The 20,445-nt window shown below is 38.7% G+C and overlaps 1 protein-coding gene and 1 long non-coding RNA gene across 12 annotated transcripts in view; one reads left to right on the top strand and one right to left on the bottom strand.

The window, feature by feature from the left end:
* Positions 1 to 20,445, bottom strand: part of LOC144070657 (uncharacterized) — a 196,255-nt gene that overhangs the window by 108,995 nt on the left and 66,815 nt on the right. Inside the window, exon 2 of the long non-coding RNA XR_013299422.1 lies at positions 11,263 to 11,447. This is a non-coding gene — a long non-coding RNA (uncharacterized LOC144070657). The remainder of the gene's footprint in view (positions 1 to 11,262; positions 11,448 to 20,445) is intronic.
* The window catches only part of celf6 (CUGBP Elav-like family member 6), a 128,522-nt gene that overhangs the window by 97,565 nt on the left and 10,512 nt on the right, over positions 1 to 20,445 (top strand). For 4 of the 11 annotated variants that reach the window (XM_077595054.1, XM_077595046.1, XM_077595048.1 and 1 more), the window contains 7 exons: positions 817 to 896; positions 11,269 to 11,442; positions 12,651 to 12,798; positions 16,370 to 16,519; positions 17,512 to 17,574; positions 19,263 to 19,343; positions 20,096 to 20,239. In XM_077595054.1, coding sequence (XP_077451180.1) covers positions 817 to 896; positions 11,269 to 11,442; positions 12,651 to 12,798; positions 16,370 to 16,519; positions 17,512 to 17,574; positions 19,263 to 19,343; positions 20,096 to 20,239 — 840 coding nt within the window. The remainder of the gene's footprint in view (positions 1 to 816; positions 897 to 11,268; positions 11,443 to 12,650; positions 12,799 to 16,369; positions 16,520 to 17,511; positions 17,575 to 19,262; positions 19,344 to 20,095; positions 20,240 to 20,445) is intronic. The other 7 variants (XM_077595052.1, XM_077595050.1, XM_077595051.1 and 4 more) reach the window with 5 other exon arrangements.

Genomic DNA, 20,445 nt, shown 5'->3' with positions numbered 1-20,445 from the left:
GTCTACATATTGCCTTTGAACACTGCCACATTTAAATTGCACTGCTCGTCCTCTACCTGACATAAGGAGAAATTGGTTTCCTCATTTAAAGGTTGCCGCCTGCTTAGTACGAGTACAAACAGCCCTTGATAAAAAAATTTAACACAATTGATCTTAATGGGGATTGTAAGGGATTAAAAGTCAACAAAAACTTTGAGGTAACACTCGTTCATTTGGCTAGCATACCAAATAACTTCTAACATGCATTAATATTATCCACTTGAATCACTTTTGGTTTGAAACGGTAATCCAGCAAAGCTCCACGACGCTGCTGCCGAAGCTTATTTCTCTTGTGTTCTGGCCAACTTCTTATGTTGACTCTTCCTTCCTGAGCCTTAACCACACAACAGATTTAAGATGATTTCAACGTCCTTCGAGGCAAAAAAAACCAGATAGATCCCCCCTCCTCCAGATTGCTCGCTCCGCCACCACCGAAGTCTTAAATTCGAAGCGAGCAACGATTCCGTCAGATAGGCCGATTATAAGACCGCGCTATTGTCGTGCTAATCTCCTTTATGAGTGACTGCACACAAATCACAAAGTGTAAATATTAAACAGATTAATATTCACAAACAAGTCTTTGGAATTAGCGCAGCCGGGGCGAGGGACGGGATGTTCCACGCCGCTAATGCCTTTAGCGACGATCTCAACAAACAAGTGACCAGAATATATTTATAGATCAGATCACTACAAGAAAATAACCGTTTTTTTTGTTTGAAATTGACAAATCCAAGGCCATCTGCCTGATGTTGTGTTGTCTTATGTGTATGTTTGCAGGCTGTGCCTTTGTCAAATTTTCCAGCCACGCAGAAGCACAGGCTGCCATCAACAGCTTGCACGGTGGACAGACCATGCCTGTAAGTAACATTCTCCCAACAAAACAAATGCTAACAGAATTTCCATCAATATCACGGCTAATAAGTTCAGGGTTGCAACACCTTTGGCTCTGCGTGGCTTTTTCTAGCAAGCCACACTAATGTGATTGGATTGCAATTCTGGTTGGGTTTAGCATTCCAAACGAGAACACTGAAATGTTTTTTTCCAAAGTCATCTCATAATCAGAGCTGGGAGTTCTGAAAAATATGGAAAAGACTAAATGTACAAATATACAGAAGAGGAATAGGACCACAGAAGAAAAGTGGTCAAGATTCTGACTTTAAAGTCAGCCAAGTATGACAATATTTAAAATAATGTCAACTAAATCAAGGTGGACATTTGAAAGGACTCTCATCAACACAAAATTTTAATGCATTAAACACACTTGTTTTTAGGGCCTTTTTTAGAAAAATCAGAAGCAAGCCTCAGTTTCCATTTAGAGAGTCTTAGGAGAAAATTGTCCTATGTGTTCACATCAATTGTGAAAGACGACAAATCGAGAACCAGAGACGGGTCGGTCCCCTTGGCGGATGGCCATTCCTGTCCAGTCTTGGTATAAAATAGCTTTTGGCAGGCAGCGGTGGCATCAATCAGACATAAAAGTAACCCAGTACAGCAGAGAGGACAGGAGCACAAAATTAAGTGTAAATCAGGAGTTTTGTGACACTTCCAGGTCAGCTTTGATTGACAAATTCAAACACAAAAAGAAACATGAAAACAGGGGGGGGAAAACAAGCTATGTGTTTAGAGAAAGGTCAAATAAACTGTTTGAAGAAAAAGAGGGCTAAGGGGATCAGACGCTATGAATTTTGAATTTTAGCTCACCAGAGAAGTATATAATTGAAGTCATTAGGTCTTTAAATGCCCTTTACATAAAAATTGTGTTTCGTACTCCTGTAAAATTGGGGCCAATGCAACTTCGATGCTCATCTCGACTTTGGGGGAAAACGTTTTTGAAAGTTCAAAGTCTGTCAAACATGATTGGTTAAAGCACAAACTTAAAAGGTTGGGAAAAAAATACATAAAGTTTAGCATGTATATTTAAAAGATATCTATATCTCTGTAGCTCTACAAACATGTATTTAACAATTAAAGACATTAACCACAGTGTTCAGGTCACAACATACATCAAAGAATACCTTAGTTTAAAGAGGAATATAAATCATATTATCTACAAGTGAGATTCTAAAATATTTAACATAATATCTTAATTCAATGATTAGTTTCAAAATCCAAATATATTGGGACCCAGCTTGAAAAGTAGTATTTTTTTTAAGTCCGAAAAATCTGTTAAACATACTTTCTATCAAAAAGAGTCAAGAGTCTTCTTGTGTTGTCCATCCTTAATAAAACAGCGTCATCCACACTAATCTCTTCGGTGATGGTCAACATTTATTGAACGTTTGAAGGCTGTCAAACAAGCTTGGTGAAAATTGTGTAATGTAACCTCACAAAGGTAAATTTATAAAGGATTCTACAGTTTACACTATGTTTTATTATAGGCAAATATTCTCAACAAAAACTGATGTAGAATGTCTATGGAGGGACCTAAAATATACAATCTATCAAGATACCGCAGGCATTTTTACTGTTATCGCAGACAAAAGATCCCAACAGTCAGCACTGGCTTCCTTACAGTGCATGGCGCCGTTCTTTTCTTTTTTTTTTTGTTTGCACCGTTTCTTTTCTGCGTCTATTCAAAGTAGCTTCTCAGCAAACTGATCGTCATTCCATTTGAATATTACACAAGATACGATGACTGTGCACACGCCAGACATCCTTAAACGTGTTCCCCGGAGACATTGTGCCGCCTATGTCTTATATGGGATGTTATTTACGAGTAGCGGTTCAATTGGCGGTCAAAGAACGACGCGGAGGCTAATGTGAAATACTTCTTACATAATTCATGCAAATGACATGGATGAGGCTTTGATCGGAGGAAAATTTAAGACGACCTTTTGGTAGAAATTAGATCCATAAAATGTAATTTGACAGATTTGCAAAACATATTAGATGTTTGCATATGAGACATCAAAAGAAAATAGAAAATATGTTTTCTTGGGCAAAGAGCAAAACAGAAGCCTATGCCATCAAAAAAATTAAAACACTAAAATATTAAGAATGTACCGCCTCAAACTTGAACGGCTTCCATTTACAAAAACATATCACACTAATAGAATCACGAATACAAAGTAACGTCGATCCAACCTTAAAATACGTAAATGTGCTGCTTAACTGTTAGTATTTTCTCCTACCTGCTCATTGCAAGAGATTTTTGATCTAATAAGTGCTAATTTGGAATAATGTGTGGTGCAGGCAAGTGAAAACTCACTCAAAAGTATGCGCAAATATTCCCTTATCACAAGGAGATAGGACTGTTTTTACATGCAGGCAATGAAGCCTCTGCTATAAGATAAATGCCGCAGTTATCCTGCTCTTGAAAATGTAAATGAGTGTATAATTTTGGGCTTCACATTGGAGGGTTTTTTTTTTCGGAGGGGGCAACTGTGAGCAAAGCAATTTTTGGAGACCCGCTTTTCAGGTCGTGTTCATTAGATATTTAAAACGTGAACCAAGTTAAATGTTAAGATTCTGTGTGAAAAAAATGAGCCCAAGATAAATCATCTCAAAACTTTTCCCAACATTAATGTGACCTAAAACCTCATTGATGTAATATAATTATATATATAATTTTGCATTTTGTTTCTGATCCCAACACATTCTCTCACTTGTGGAATATTTTCTTCTAAACTCATGAAAATGAGGTGTATAATATTTTTTAAATATAGATGACAGTGCATGCATTGACTACTTAATCTAAAAGGCATGGAAGGTGAGCGCCTTCATCCAAAACACAGGACTGATGGAGAAGGGGCTTGTGAAAGCCGTGAATTATGGGTTCATTTTACCCATTGTTAGGGAGCATATATTAAATATTTAAAACACTTATAAAGGGGCCTTTTAAGATGGCGACTAGATGGGTGGGTTAACAAGTACGTCCATAAAAATGACATGCACTTTCAGGAGTTGTGATTGATCTACAAAACAATGTCAGATTAATAAAGTCTTACCTTAACTGTTTCTCTATATTTTAGCCTGGCTATTATGAACATATTAGGTATTCATATTCATGTCAAACGTGCAATTCATCAGTCTACCTTCACCCTAGGCAACAATTTTAAACTATTACTAAAAATCAAGGTCAAGGCTATGTAGGACTGGGCTGCATTTTGCAATGTATTTTCTTGTGGTCGTATTTTTCTTCTTTTTTTTTTAATGAGTTCTGGCGGCAAATGTCTTTTAGTGGATTCTCTGAAGTTACCAAAAATATTTGTTGACTTTCACCTAATGCATTGCACTGCACGCTGTTTATTTGGAACGGTGTAAATAGAACCGGAAGCTGTCGTCAAATAGCAGTTAATTATGAATTTTATACGCTTCCAACTTTCGCAAACAAGGCCGCAAAAGTATAAGAAATGATGCATCTCGGGATCCTCATACACATACGCACACACAATCTCTGGCAAACATCCACTCTTCACACACTTCACTGATGTGCCGCGATAAATATTTACGGATGCTTCCTGGCAGCCATGAAACCAGATGTAATTCGCACTTCTTTTTGATGTGGCCCCATTTTACATTACAGTGAAGAAGCAACGGAGGGACAGAAGGGTTTAACTTTGTGCACGGTTGCCCTGGAGAGGCTTTATATACATGTAAACTGCACAAACAAATTCTAACAACCAACCAGCTAAGCCTCCTTATTCATATTCTTCATTACATTGGCTTTACCCAAATTTCCCAATATATTTCTTTTTCTTTTACAAAAATCTATGACGGGCTTCGATACAGTTTATGTTGTTCATCTGCAGCCTTGGCAATCGTCACATTAGCTTGAGCCATTAAGCCGCTTGAGCTCTGCTGCAGATGAACTGTCTGTGGCAACAAATGGATGCCTAAACAGACCTCAGGCTTATCAACAAGCAGCCATCCAAAAAGTTCACTAATACTCTTTATCAATTAAAATCCTCCGCCTCTATCCCTGCACCTGTTATTCTCTTTCTGCCCCAAATCAGAATTCCTCCCAGATTGATAAGGAAGGAGGTGACCATTAAGATCCAACTAGTTTGCAAGAAACAGGGAAATGCAACTAATTTGGATAATGTCGCTGCCACGTCACCAACAACCGCATAGCATGGGTACGCGGACGTTTGGTCACCGGACGTTTGGTCGCCCGGAAGGTTATTGATAATTATCATTTAAAATTGTTGCTCAAATTCCCTAAATACAAACTGTGAATTATTATTTTGTCATACTTAACGCCCTATTAATTATTAGGCTAAAGAAAAGCTCCAAATTTCCCGTACTTTTGTGTTTTGTTGGAGAACTTGTTAAGACCCTGACTGACGTCCCTTCCTAAGGGGACAACTTATGTACATACAAACTCTTATACACTCACACTCAGTGAAACTGCTCAGGGCCATTGTTGGCTTTGATTGATGCGTAGACCGTGTTGTTTTACCTTGTTTTGTCGCCGGACTTTTGGTCGCCTGACTTTTGGTCGCCGGACGTTTGGTCGCCGGACGTTTGGTCGCCGGACGTTTGGTCGCCGGACGTTTGGTCGCCGGACGTTTGGTCGCCTGACGTTTGGTCGCCGGACGTTTGGTCGCCGGACGTTTGGTCGCTGGTTGTTTGGGTCCGGGTGACCAAACGTCCGGTCACGCATAGTATGCATGAGGCACGATTTGGTTTCCTGCTGCCAAATGCGAGGCTCGCGTCAGTGCCGCATGTAAAAAAATACAAAAAAACAAAACAAAAAAAACCTCACACAAACAAACAAAAACTTGACACACAAACACTGCCGCTTTAAATTCATAAGTGAACTATTAACCATGCTATAAGTAGAAGCACAAACATGTCTCTGGTAAGAGTGAAGTACTGATTTCCCCAATGAAAAAACAAGTGCAAAATATGTAATTTTGATTATAGACAAAATGTGTTGAAGTAACTTACAATAATGAAGACATTTTCTGCTTACAAAATATTGTCATTTTTCATCACATTCCGAGTAAAAGAAGAACAAGAATGTAGCTTGCAGCCAGGTTGTACTGTTTTTTTTGTTGTAATGGCTTGTTTGCTGTAATACAAGAGTGGCTCTAAGTAGCAGAGACAAATCCCATGTGCCTTTCTAACAAACTTGGCTGATAAAAATGATTCCGTTTCTTACATCTGTAGAGGGCAAAGCAAGTAACAAGCCAATTTTGACCAAATGTGAGGAAAGTACATTTTTTTCAAATGTAGGGGGTATGGATAAAAGTCATGAAAAGATGCAAACTGCAGATTATTCACAAACTACAGTAACTGAAATGACAGACGGTCCGTGTTGAGTCATGCAAAAGAGACATGCATGTGGCAAATCTTCAAAACAGAATGTGGCAAGGGTAAGGCACACAGGCGGATGGCGGTGAGCAAATTGCCGCCATTGTCATGTTGGCTGTCACAGTGCGGCTGACAGGCCCCGTGGAGCTTCAGCGACGTTGGCAGCAACAAGAGCATACAGGTGTGTGATAGACTACTTGTGGATTAATGAGAGATAAGACCGAGCCAGAGAGCATTTCGGTGGCAGCATGTAGTGCATCAAATAGCGAGGTGTTCTGGAATCTCAAACCGTGACAGGCTGTAAAGGTTTGGGATGTCCTTTGTCCAAGGGTAGCAAGACTAACACACATTTCTATACGTAACAAATATTTTAATGAGTTTTCTTGCAAGAATTTATTATACGTATTTATTGTTTTGTATTTTATAAAGAGTAGCACCGAGTGAAATAATCAGTAACTGTTTTTTAGTTTCTATTCAATACATTTCATGGAATGGGAGAAAGGTACTATGGTGATATATTAGTTAGCATTTCAGTTTAGTGTCAAACTGTGAAAATGTCATAGCACACCAACAGATAAAAGTGGAACAAAACTTGAATTGCAAACAATAGGGTGAAGGGTCATCTATTATTGCTATTGTTCAATACATTGAAACTTTTTTTGCTGAAGAGAATGCTCCCTTGAGGAATTGATGTGTAGCTGAAATTCCAACACTATTGTTGCACCCTGCATTTAATCTTAAAACACAGGGAGAAATAATCAGAAGTGATCCGTTGTTGTTTCTCAATCCAAATTTACTGTTATTTTTATCAACACAAAAACCCATAATATACAATTACACCCATATATATATATATATATATATATATATATATATATATATATATATATATATATATATATATATATATATATATATATATATATATATATATATATATATATATATATATATATATATATATATATATATATATATATATATATATATATATATATATATCTTAGCAACACGTTAGAACCGAAAACATAATGTACAATTATACCTGTTCAACATACGGTCATAACTTGTTATGTCATTTCTTTTTACAACTTCGAGAAGTCCTTCTCAACTATTCAACAGGGCAAACAATGCAATATCAATAACATAACTTCCTTGCTATGACCGTCATAGACACTGTACAGGATAATGCGGCCGAAGGTAGCGTGCTGAATGTTATAGCCATGTGCATGACCAGAGACTCGCACATTCACCCTCGCAATTCAAAAGTAAATAAACATTACCAAACATTATCTCCTTTCTCACACGCTAAACAGTGTATATTGCAAACCACAAACTCAACCGGCCTCTACAACAACCAGCATACTTTAAAACACGGAGAAATAACCAGAACAGTGATTCGTTGTTGTTTCTCAATCCAACTTTACTGTTATGAGGGAAATCTGCTCCAAGGCATCAATAATCGAATACCGATACTCTTTAACATGCCACACACTTGCCATATGGATCAAGGCATCAACAATCGAACACCGATAAACACATCCAGTCCAAACCAGCCGCACATCCTCAACATGCGATCGCCAATAAATGAAACACTATAATGTCACACCATGTTACCTTGAGAGTATCAGCCGCAATTTAGGCAGAGACCGAGGTTGTCCGAATTACTAGACACTATGTTTAACCAATTACCACAGTTGTATTGTCAAAGAAACCGCAGGCAAAAGACCGTTCTTGTCATTTCATCCAAAAATCTAAAAGGAAACATTGCTATTCTTTTGTGTTTCTGGACTTATGTGGCTTTACTTGGCAGCTGCAGCAGTCTTTAGGGGGTAGAGCAGAAAGGCCAAGCCGAGACAGCAACATGTACTACTAATGAGCGACAATCTTCCCGAGTGGTTTTACCAGCCGTTCAACACAAGGCCCTGTGGGAGTTCACTCATTTACCAACGAACTCACTATCATACATTCAATTAATTCATTACATACTGGCGATTAATACCCCGAGAGTTTAAAATGTGTCAACAAACTTTCGCTTATGCTTTTAAAAAAAAAAGTAGTTTGCTCCACAGGGAGCTTAAACTTTATTAGTGATAATATGTGTGCTTATTTTTCCTCCCGAGAATAGCTTGCTGTAATATTTCATAATCGTGTTCAAGATGGAAGCAAATGAGGCTATTTACCTGTTTGCACATATTTTACACACAATTGAGTTGTAAGGACTGCAGATAAAGCCTAATGCCATTCCACAAACGTAGTCGAGTTCTAATCCTTCAATTACCGCTGTGTATTGTTCCACTGCCACGTTTCCCGTTCTATATAAAATCCAATATAGGAAGATTTTCACAAGTCAAGTGTGTTGTTTAAAAAATTAGATTAGTTTTTGAACCCGTGGCAAATTCCTTCGTTGTACCTGTCAAAAGTGACGGCTCCCCGTTGGCCCTTATCAAATTCAGCAAATTCATTTTTTCTCTAGGTATGAGGACTCGTGCCGCTGGAGGTTATTATTCTGTTTGTTTGTCAGCCTGGGATTTTCTGAATCCAGTTGGGAGAGGGTTTTTTTCTCCTTCGTTTGCTGCCACCTGTTTCTTCATTACCGATCTTTCCGTACGTTTTTTTTAAATTGGAAATTGTCGATCCACAAGATGAATCCCATAACTCAAATACATCAGTGTCCTCAGATTCAATGATGAAAAGCCTACATTTTTAGGTTTTAAAATATGTAGATCAATTTTGTATGTCTGTTTTTTTGTTTATTTTATTTTTAGTCGACAGCAAAAGCCCCCTCAGGCTTTCACTGGACATTCTTTCTGAGGTAGTATATGAATATGAGAAAACAAGGTGAGAGCTAAGCTAAGCTATAGCAGGCTTCGTCACTGTGGTGGGAAGGCTTGGCTGGCAGCAACGCACATGGACAATGTTTGCTCATTGTCTGCCTCATTAAACCAAACCGCCTGGCACCTTCAAATGACCACCAAAGTTGAGAAAGAAGTTGTAAAAGGTCAAAATGTGCCATGGAATCAAATTACAAATGGAAAAGAAAACTATTAATGCCATGTCAGGTTATTGATTTGCCTAATTGAAATGGCACTCAGCCGGAGGAATATGCCTACAAAAAGATTTGATGTGCAGCACAATGTTTACATTTACATTTTTTGGACGCAATGACAAGATGTGTCATGCTGAGGGTCATATCATTTGGTTTAATTTAGACAGTGTACAGAAATAGGACCCGAGGTCTACCACCATGTTCGCTTAAATTATGTATGCACTGTAAAAGCAACAAACAACTTAAAAATGTTACTTGATTAAAATTTTATAGACAAATATGCATTTCTTTGAGCCATTTTAAAACCGCAAGCAGTGTTTATTTATGCATCAACTTAAAATAAGATCCAAATTAACCTGAACTACAAACAACAATGAACCCAAAGTATCCTGCCGGCTTATGGATGATAGCAAAATAATATAATATATGGCTCTCCCACTTTAATATAATGCCTTTGTCCAAATGGTAGCATATTGGTATTGTTCCATTGCAATGCTTGTTTGTAGAGGACAAAGACATCCCTGCTTCGAAGCTTTTCTGTTGAGATAAAACTAGTCCTCATGCTCATTCATTCTGACATGGTGAGCATCTGGGTATAGCTTTCTTAACATTACTTCATTCATGTGTGAGAAACAAGGGCATGGCACTATTGGTCACTCCACTCCCAATTTTCAAGTTCAGACACCAGGGGACAATAGAAATCTAAACCAGAGCCTCAATTAGTACTGACCCTGTGGGAATGACACATTTTATGACAGAATCCAATGGTTTTGATCTTTTTTTTAATCTTGATGTCATTGCTTTTATGATCTTACTAATCATATCCTCCCTGAAACCCTGGAATTCCTGTGTCCTTCCATTCCAGTGCTCTTTCCAAGCATGCAGCACTTTTAATTAAACAGCAGTCTCTTCTTAGTGATTTTTTTTAACGCCTTGGATGTCACAAGAGGAACTGACTGTGGTCTCTGTTTCTGAAATGATTTTATTGAATGCATGCAAACTCGGGAGTGCAGAACTCAATACGGAACTTTATCTGCTATAAGGATAAGCCATTAGTCAATACTTCGCCCTTCATATGCCGAAGGCTCTGGTCGGATCTAATTACCCGCTACTGTATGCAGCAGAGCTTCACTGCCGAGCGACTGTAAGGCCTGCGGGATCTGGTTAGATCACAATTTCCTTAGAGTTTGAAAGTTCGCAAAAGCGTGCATCAATCACCATGGTCTTCCATTTAATGTTGACAGCTAAATGAATGCACTCATAATAGTTGCATATTCAGTTCCACTGTCTTCCATGATGGATGTCAAGACATCAGTAGAAAAAAATGGCAGAGCACACTCCACTTATATCGACAGTCATGAAAAATGTACGCCTAAGTCCAGTGGTTAGATGGGAACAAAGAGAAGACAACTCCAGAGAGATTGAAGGCCCCAAATGAACATTGCAATTTTTACTAAGCTTTAGGACAGTTAGAAACCAAAGTCATTTGAATAGACTTTTGCGATAAATCAATTTTATGTATTTATCTGCATTTTTGTTATTGTAAACAAATCAATTTCACTTCTTCGAATAAACATTTTATATAATTATATCTGTATTCCTTTGAACACCTTGGCAAACAATTAACCTGCAACTTTTCCAATTCATAACAACCAATATCCAAGTGGGCATTTTTAAAAAATGAACAATTTGGATTAAAATAGCTTGTTGTAAAATAGTTATTACAAATCCACCTTTTTCATTTAAAAAAATACAGGCTTTAAAACCTTTTCAATTTACTTCAAGCCTAAGGGAAAACAAGAGCTCAATGAAAATTGCCCTGAGATCAGAGGGTTCCTAGTTCAGTACCTCACCGTAGGTAATCCGTTGTACGCCATGTGAAACCCTACATAACATATTCTAATGTGTGTTCCTACCTATAGGGCGCCTCCTCCAGCCTGGTGGTCAAATTTGCAGACACTGACAAGGAGCGGACCCTGCGTCGAATGCACCAGATGGCGGGTCAGCTCGGCATCTTCAGTCCCATGACCATCCAGTTTGGGGCCTATGGCGCCTACTCTCACGCTGTAAGTCTCAGCCCGGCAGGGGAGGAGACGGTGAGCTTGAAAAAAGAAAACAAAACGCTTGTCATTGAAGGTTTGACCTCACTTCTTTCCCACTAGGAATGTGATGATATTCACTTTTTTTTTAACTAATACACACTGGTCACAACATTGGGTACACCTGCATAGTCTAATATAATACAAGATACCAAATGTTTAACATATATTATTGCCATTTTGGTGTTCAATGCTATAAAATGCACAGTATTTTTTTTATTTTGATCCTTTAAAGTCATTAGATTTTTATTTTTTATTTTTAGATAAAACATTTAAAAAACTGCAAATAGTAAGTTCCACCAAACTACCTTTTGATGTTTTTGAGCAAAACCAGCAGAGATGTGGAAATATTTTGGTTTAAAAAATAATTTAAAATATATGTAATTCCAATTTGGTACTATCTTATACAGGGGGGTGACCATGTAGTTGCGAGGTTATGAACATAATGAGCTAAAAATTTGAGTAACAACGCCAACCTGGAACAGAACGCCATCAGAAACCTGTTAGATGATGTATGTGTACCTCAATTTTTGATGAATTTGTAATACAACACTTACGAGAATGATCCACCACTTTTTAATATTGTGTCTTTTTTCCTGGTTGTTTGACAATGTTTTTTTTTCTATTATGCATTGCTATGTTGTGCATCTTCAGTACTTTGGTTTCACCTCAGTTGTTTCAGGACAACTTCTTTAAATTTCATCCGCCAGCACATTTTACCTTGCACTCTTGACTTCAGTACGTCATTAGAAACAACACCGGTCTCACCCACAGCGCTCCATCCCCCTAGCACCACCGTTTCATATTCACACATGAAAGTCACAGCCCGAGTTAGAAGTCTGAGATTTTGCACTCACTCGGTAGATAACAACTCATCTTGACAGGTGAGAATCGCCCACTCACGCTTTAAAAATCCCTCTACTTCATCTACCTTCCCTCCTTCAAGCACATGAAGAGTGTCTATAGGCATATATTGGATCATCATCACTTAATCGTGATCACGGGGCATTGAAATGACCACAAATGTGTGTTACGGACTGGTAACTGGAAAGTAACGTTTGGGGAGAGGGGGGATACGATCCAAGAACAGTGCGGGGCCAAGGAAACAGGGATGTGGGAGTAAAATTGTTCCACTCTCACAGCTATTTCACCCTTCTCTCCGTCCTTCCTCTCCATCCCCCGCCTGCTGATCTCTAATCCGACAGCAGATGATGCAACAGCAAGCGGCCCTGATGGCAGCAACACAAGGGTCCTACCTGAACCCCATGGCAGCCATCGCTGCCGCGCAAATGCAGCAAATGGCAGCATTCAATGTCAACGGCCTGGTAGCGACACCAATGACACCATCCTCAGGTATGGTGTGGATTTGATTTTCATTTCAATACATCCTTGGGCATTTTTTTAAATATATATATACACTAAAAATACGTATTTATTTTTCTTGGATGTACTGTACCTTCATGAACTCTGGAACTAAATAGCCTTTTTAAAAATCACATAAAACCAACACCATTATCCTACGAATCCTAAGAAATATTCATCCATTCTTTCATTTTAAACTCCGCTCATCTTGGTCAGGATTGTGGGGTGCTGGAGCCTATCGCATCTGATTTTGCAAAAGGAGGACTACACCCTAGACTGGTCACCAGTCAGTTCTAGGGCACCCATCAAGACAGACAACGATAAGCACTCACAATCACATGGCCACCGAGTGGGAATCAATCCAAAACCCAAGCCAGACGAAGAAACCACTACACAATCGGGTGGCTAGAAGAAATATATCTATAAAAAAGGAGAAGCTACACTGTGATGGATGTGAAAAGATACCTTTCATTTCAATAATGTCTCAGAAAAACTAATTGAACGATGATTATTCTATGACTTTACCAACCCATCAATACATTGTTTTTTTCTAAGTATATGAGATCATCTACAAATCACAAGTATCTTCGTCAGAAACAGTAACAATCTAGATTTCAAGCAATTTTAAAGCCTTGAAAAGCCCATTCTCAAACACTCAAGTATTTTCTAGATTTCCAAGCAACTGGAGGAATACAAATTTTTACGGTCAGGGCTATGAAAAGCAGCTGTAATAAATTCATCCAAGGTCTTTGTACATATGCCCTTGTTACATTTTTTAAGACTCCACTTTCTGGGCTGACAGAAGCCTGCGCTGAAGGGAGGCAATGATGGGAGGACATGTACAGCATTCGCTCCACATTCATTGGCAGGCGCATTACACTTTTTTTCTCGCTCTCATTATCTCTCACTGCCTTGCTGTCACTCGTTCTCCATGACGGTGTGTTTTTTTTGCGTCCTGGGAACGCTGCCAATCCCAATGACTTTGGATTTCAAGTCCTTGGTTTAACAAATATAAGTGCGACGATTCATGCGCGATAATCCTGGACCCCGGTTTGAACTACCTTCTTGGCCGTTGTCGAGAACGACTTTTTTTGACAGCTCGACACTAAGTAGGCAGGCGGCCTGAAAGGCAGGGTCATTGCAAATACATTAAATAAAGTGCTTCAACGCTGTATAGAGCATCTGTAATCCACAAGGCCTACACGTACCAGGTAATGCCTATCAAACATAATCCCAGATGCCTTAAATGCCCTTCATTTTGGATTAGAAAATAATAAAAATCCATCAGCAAAGAGGAGTGCAGACAAGCTGACATAAGGCTGCCTACTACAAACTCTTAATCCAATGAAGTTGGGATATTTAGGAAAACAGACCGTAATCTCTAAAACAAACTGGGAAATTTGATCCTAAATTAATTTCTGACAGTTGGGGCCCCCAAAATACAAGAACAGTTAAATTCGGCCATTTTACCTAGGTCTACAATATATTGTGTGTTTGTCTTGCTACTGCAACCAAGGAAATTTCCCGAATACGGGATGAAATAAAATTCTAATCTAATCATATTTTACATGCTACTATATTGATGGGTATCTGAGATTGCAATAATTACAAATGCTATTGGCATCACGTGTGGAAAAAAAAGATTGTCATTAAAATGTCTGTACATACTCTCATAGAATCACATATGAGATCTTTTGAAGTTTGTGCAGATGATAATCTGGACATCCGTCTTTAAAAATACAAAAACCCCGAAAAATTTAAATATCAAACTGCAGGACACTTTTCCACTTAATCTCTCTCTGATGATCTTGGACCCAGAGAAGCCGGATGCAAAAATATACATGGCTTTTACTTTGTGTGATAGTTTAATTTGCATTTAGAGATGCAGCAGTGAAATGTTAAAAATAATAATGATTCTTTTGAAGTGTTCCTACGCCCATGAGGCAAGAGTGTTTACACAATGCTGGCTTTTAATGCAGCTCTGCCTGTAGGATTTAAGGTCATGGCATTTTATGTTGTGCAAAACCTTGATGCTTTGGCACAAATTATTCCAGATTCTCACAATCATTTAATTATATTATGGTCTGGAGACAATGAAATCCTTGCAATCGTATATTTGCAAACATTCATCATGAACTGTAGACGTAGCTGTTCACATAGAGGTGAATCTCATCCTTCCCTGTGAACAGCAGAGAATTTCATAATTGTTTATCAAGTGAAATTTAAAATCACAGTATTATATTTGGGGGTAAAAAATAATCTCATCGGGTCTAGGCAGAAAAGTCTAGAAAAAAAATGTATTTTATTTTTATTTTACGCAATGTTCCAACTGAAATTGGAGTTTATTCATCTAAAAGATGTTATCTCCTCACTGACACTCATATTTGGGTCATTGCCTTCTTATCATCTTTAAAAATGCTCAATTACAATTTATTTAAATTAGAAATGATGCTAATCCTAGTTTTCTCTATTATGAATTATTTTTGATCTTTTAATCCCCAGCTAGTTTGATGGGATTAATTTAAAGAAAGTGATGAATTTGAAGTGGACTGGTTTAAAAGCTTTGTAATACATTGACTAATTGTAAATTAACTAAACACAATCAATGACTAATGGCTGTAAAATCTGATTGAAGTGTTGTGAAGTGTGTGAAAAGTGAACATGGTTATGAAAGTGTACTTTCTGACAGGTTTGACTGGTTAAAGTGTCTGTTACATTAAAATACAGTATTATATTGTAAATTACACCCACTAAAACACTAACTAATAAATCATTTAAATGTACAACCTTCAAACTGTGATGCAAATGTGTTCAATAGTCATTCACCATGGTGCGTAAATTCATAATTTATTTAGAAACAAATTTTACAATAAATTATTTAGTCTAATAACTATGGTTAAAAGAACAAAACAAGTGGATACAGGGTAGGAAGGTATTCCACAGATTGCGCAAAACAAGCGTAGCTTTCACTGTTTACTATGCGTGACTGAATAGAATACAAAATGAAGAAAGTGAAACGTTAAGCCCACAACCACAAGCTGAGTCCCTAAAACAAGTGAGATCACATTGTTACTTTGTGGTCAAATATTTTGGCTCCAAACACCAAAAACTATGAAAATGTGTGTTTCAACAGTTTCTTTGAAATTATGGAACAATATGCAATTTTAAATCCGAAAAACTACACTAATTACCAAGGTACCAAATAAAAAGTGGGTAATTATTTGTGAAGGCCACTCGATGGTGCAGTGGTTCACTTCAGTTCGGGCAGTATAGGTTCGATTCCCACTCGGTGTAATTGTTAGTTGTCTGTTTTATTGTGTGTCCTGCGATTGGCTGGCAACCAATTCACGGTGTTTCCCGACTGTTCCCGTGGTTGGCTGGGATAGGCTCCAGCACCCTCTGTGATGTTTGTGTGGTTAAGCGGTACAGATGAATGAATAATCATTTTTGAAATGCCGGGCAACAACAACAAAATATTAGGAATTTATATGAGTCAATTTTCGTTTAATTTTTTTGCCTTTTTTAACAAAAATGACACCCATTTTGTTCGTTACTTTTGCAGGCACCAGCACACCCCCAGGCATCACTGCAACCGCCGTCCCTAGCATAGCCACCCCGATCGGTGTCAATGGATTTAGTACCCTGGCGCCGCAAACCAATGGGCAGCCAACATCCGAGGCCATTTACACCAACGGCATTCACCCTTACCCAGGTGAGTATAGGAATAAAGTATTTTGTGATAAGAAATTGTCTTTAAACACAAGCGTCACCTGATGATCAACATGTTGCATGTGACATGTTGAATAGCATCACTTGTTACGATTTAAAAACTGACAGGTCTTTTTCCAGTTTACCCTCACATGACATATTTCTGATTGCAAGCGCTTTAAACTCGGGTCCAGTCAACTGTGTTGTTAGCAGTTTTCGGAGGGGCCAACCTCCATGTGATGATGAATCAATCATTTCACCTTTCAATCCATTCTGATTAATTTGATGCATGTCAGCCTGTCCTGAGCTCCTTGATGCTGTCTGGGAGAAATTGCTGAAGAAGTGACAGGACTCCCACTCCCTTGCTTGTGTATTATGCAAAGAGAGTGGCAGTTGTAATGAACTACAAAGTGGTTTGTTTGGCATGTTATTAATATTTGATGCAAACATCTGGGTCAAACAGGCAATTTTGAAGAACTGAGGCGGATGACAACCCAAATATCTGCTGCCATCTCTCAGTAGGATCTTGCCCCCCCCTCCGATGGCTCTCCATAGTCAGTTTTGCCAGATTTCCCTCAAAGCACTGCTGTTCTTTTTAAGATCTCTGTGGATATTGTTGGCCAGCTAACTTCTATGAAGTCAGTAGGGGGTGTGGCAATCGCTACCTCAGCTACATATAAATAGTGTGACATCATAGCAATGTAATGAAACATTAACTAGACGCTAAATGACAAAAGAGGGTTATGACATTATCCATCTTACATTAGGATTCCCACTATCCTCTTAATACCAATGTACTGCAATTGGCACCACAACACACAAGCATTCAAATGTGGATTTGTTATATTGGTACCCTTCATAAATTTACAGAATACACCAAACTACCCCGGCGAGTGGGAAAGAGAGACTCTTTGTCTCAGAGCCCCTCTTGACTACTCTCCACCCTCTCTTTGTTTTCCACCTCCTTCCCTCCTCTCCCCACCGCCTCTCATGCAGCACAGAGTCCGACGGTGACCGACCCTCTTCAGCAAGCTTACGCTGGCGTCCAACACTACGCAGGTGATCCGTCTGTCTTGCATCTGCACCTCCCTATTTCTCTGTCACAGTGGTAGACACTGACAAATGAAGATAGCATTTACAACGGACTAATTTCAATTCGGATTAGGCTGCTTTACTCTGGGATTGTGAAAGGATTTTGTGTTAACATGATAGTGTGCCCACATGCAGAATATAAGTCTTAATTCCAAAAATACACAAAGAACTGAGAGGACCCGAACTTGTCATAGTTCTACATGAGACATGACTTAGCCTATTGTAAGCTAATCATTTCTGCCTGACATCAAGTGATTAAAGTCTTCAAATTGGGGAGAGCGGCAGTGTATTGACTCTTTGGCGACGCCTTAGAGTACAGCAGTAAGTGGAAGCGAGGGCACAAACCATTTAGTAACATTGATATACCGTATTTTCACAACTATACGGCACATCGTATTTTTACCTGCGGTGTCAATAACAAGTGCTATTTCTGTATTTTACACACACAAAGGACGCACCGTTTTTATAGACGCAGCACGGCATGGCAAAACATACACCAGCTTAAATATACACGCTACACCAACACGCTAAAAACACGTTTTTATAAAGGCAACGGAAGCAAAACTGAGTTCGGTTGTACTTTATTTAGCCAGTTTACAATGTACTCACGTCATCATCACCCACAAATGCATCAAAGTCCTCATTTTCTGTGTCCGAATTGAACAATTGTCCAAATGAGTCATCGAAAACGCTGAGTTTTATACGTTCGTCCAGGCGGCCATAATCCATTCGCAAATAGTAGCTAGGTAGTAGCTAGCATAACTATTCCAACGCTGCTTTCAATGCTTTGTCAAGCTGTGTTGATGTCGATGTATACAGGCCACAATCCATTCGCAAATAGTAGCTAGCTAGTAGCTAGCGTAACGTTTCCAACGCTGCTTTCCATGCTTCATCAAGCTGTGTTGATGTTGATGTATACAGGCCACAATCCATTGGGTGTATTAACAAAAGAACTACATATGCCAGTAGTCACTGCACAGTACTTTTTCTACGGGGAAAATAGTAGAGTCGGGGGCTGTACCCTATCGACTGATTTATTTTATTTTATCGTGATAACAATTTTAGTATTGGTCCATATATAAAGCGCACTGGATTATAAGGCGCCCTGTCTATTTTGGAGAATATTTAAGACTTTTACGTGCGCCTTATAGTCGTGAAAATACGGTACCTTTAATTTGCTTTGCCTTCAACATTTCCCATTGTGAGCAATTATATTTGAAATAATTTGTTGCACAGATCCAACTGTCACCAGGAGAAAAAGAATGTTGTTCACTGAGCAGGCAATGTAATGTTTTCAGTCACCAGAGTAGGAAAAAGTACAAACAACCAAAATAAGCAGGTATTTGACACCACCAAATGTTTCCAATTAACAAAGATGATTGAAAAAAGGTATTGCATCGTTGCTATTGTTATTGTATCTTTCTGATTACTTCACGTCTTCTTTCACACGACGCAACACAAAGCAAAACATCAATTGGTTGCTACTGGCCTCAATTACATAATTATGCTTTGAGGTTTGCGGCTTAAATGTCATCAAAATTCAGTTCAACACTCTGACCTAAAAGTAACTTTGTATTTCTTCCATCAATATGAATACGGCGATGTGATTATCCCGTCTTCATGCTCCCCCACCTCCCGCCCACCTTTTGCAACAGCAGCCTACCCCGCCGCCTATGCGCCAATCAGCCAAGCATTCCCACAACAACCGACCATCATTCCCCAGCAACAGCGAGAAGGTAAGAGCAAGCGAACGAGCCCACCCGAGATAAAAGGTGATAATTGCCGTGTTCCATTTAATGTTGGTGCACTGCTTTGAATTAGGAAAGGGAGGGTGAAAAGGAGCTATGGGGTCAACATGAAGAAAGAAAGAGCCATCTTAGAATACAAAGTAAAAAACACAGTGATAAAAAAGGCTCTGCATTCAAAGAACATTACTGACGAGACAAAAGTTACTCTGTCATTATTCAAAAAGTGCACTAATTCACACTAGGACTGCTTAATCAGTCCATTACAATGTATTTAAGTGGTTATAAATATTCATTGGATTAATTATCTGCATGCATAATCATTTAGCACCATTGCTAAAAGAAGCAATCACAGGGAGCCGCACATGTATGGACACACCCGCAATGGTTCAGCATCAAATGTAATAAAACAAAAGGATGTACGCTGATGTTAAATTACATTTTTGGACATGATTTCTACATCTCAATTATTTATTTGTATGATTGTATGTAGGAGACATCTTAGAGATGCATGAATATTCTATGTAGGAGGTATGAAATTAAGTTTCCCTGTAGAGAAAGCCTGTTTGGCACTTATGAAGTGTGTGTGGGATCATCTGTATCCGGAGTTGAATTGAAGTGTGCTAGTTGACTGCAACCAGTTGTTGAATCGGTCTTAAATCTCATTGCTGTTTAAGACTTTGCAAGAAGAGGTTATCAGCTACGGGCCTCCTGTTGATTTCACACATTTCTTTTGTTGTCAGGGCCAGAGGGATGCAACCTATTTATCTATCACCTACCCCAGGAATTTGGGGATGCTGAGCTCATGCAAATGTTCCTCCCTTTTGGCAACGTCATCTCTGCAAAAGTATTTGTGGACAGAGCAACCAATCAAAGCAAATGTTTCGGTGAGTCCAAGAAAATTGAGTCAAGTTTTTCAACCTTGGCATGACTTGTTTTGCTTTGCTGCGACTAGTATTTGCCTTTTTAAATCTGCAATGTGTATCTCAGTCAAGCTGCATTGAACATTTTTAAGGTGGTGTTTTAAGCCACCATGCAGAGGGAGCATCCTATTATGAAACCACCCTATTAGAGAAGTTGGTGAGGCTTGGTA

This window comes from Stigmatopora argus, chromosome 2 (assembly GCF_051989625.1).
Source record: "Stigmatopora argus isolate UIUO_Sarg chromosome 2, RoL_Sarg_1.0, whole genome shotgun sequence".
Classification (NCBI taxonomy): Eukaryota; Metazoa; Chordata; class Actinopteri; order Syngnathiformes; family Syngnathidae; genus Stigmatopora; species Stigmatopora argus.
The sequence above is the reverse complement of the archived record's forward strand: the minus strand, read 5'-3'. Positions and strand labels throughout refer to the sequence as shown.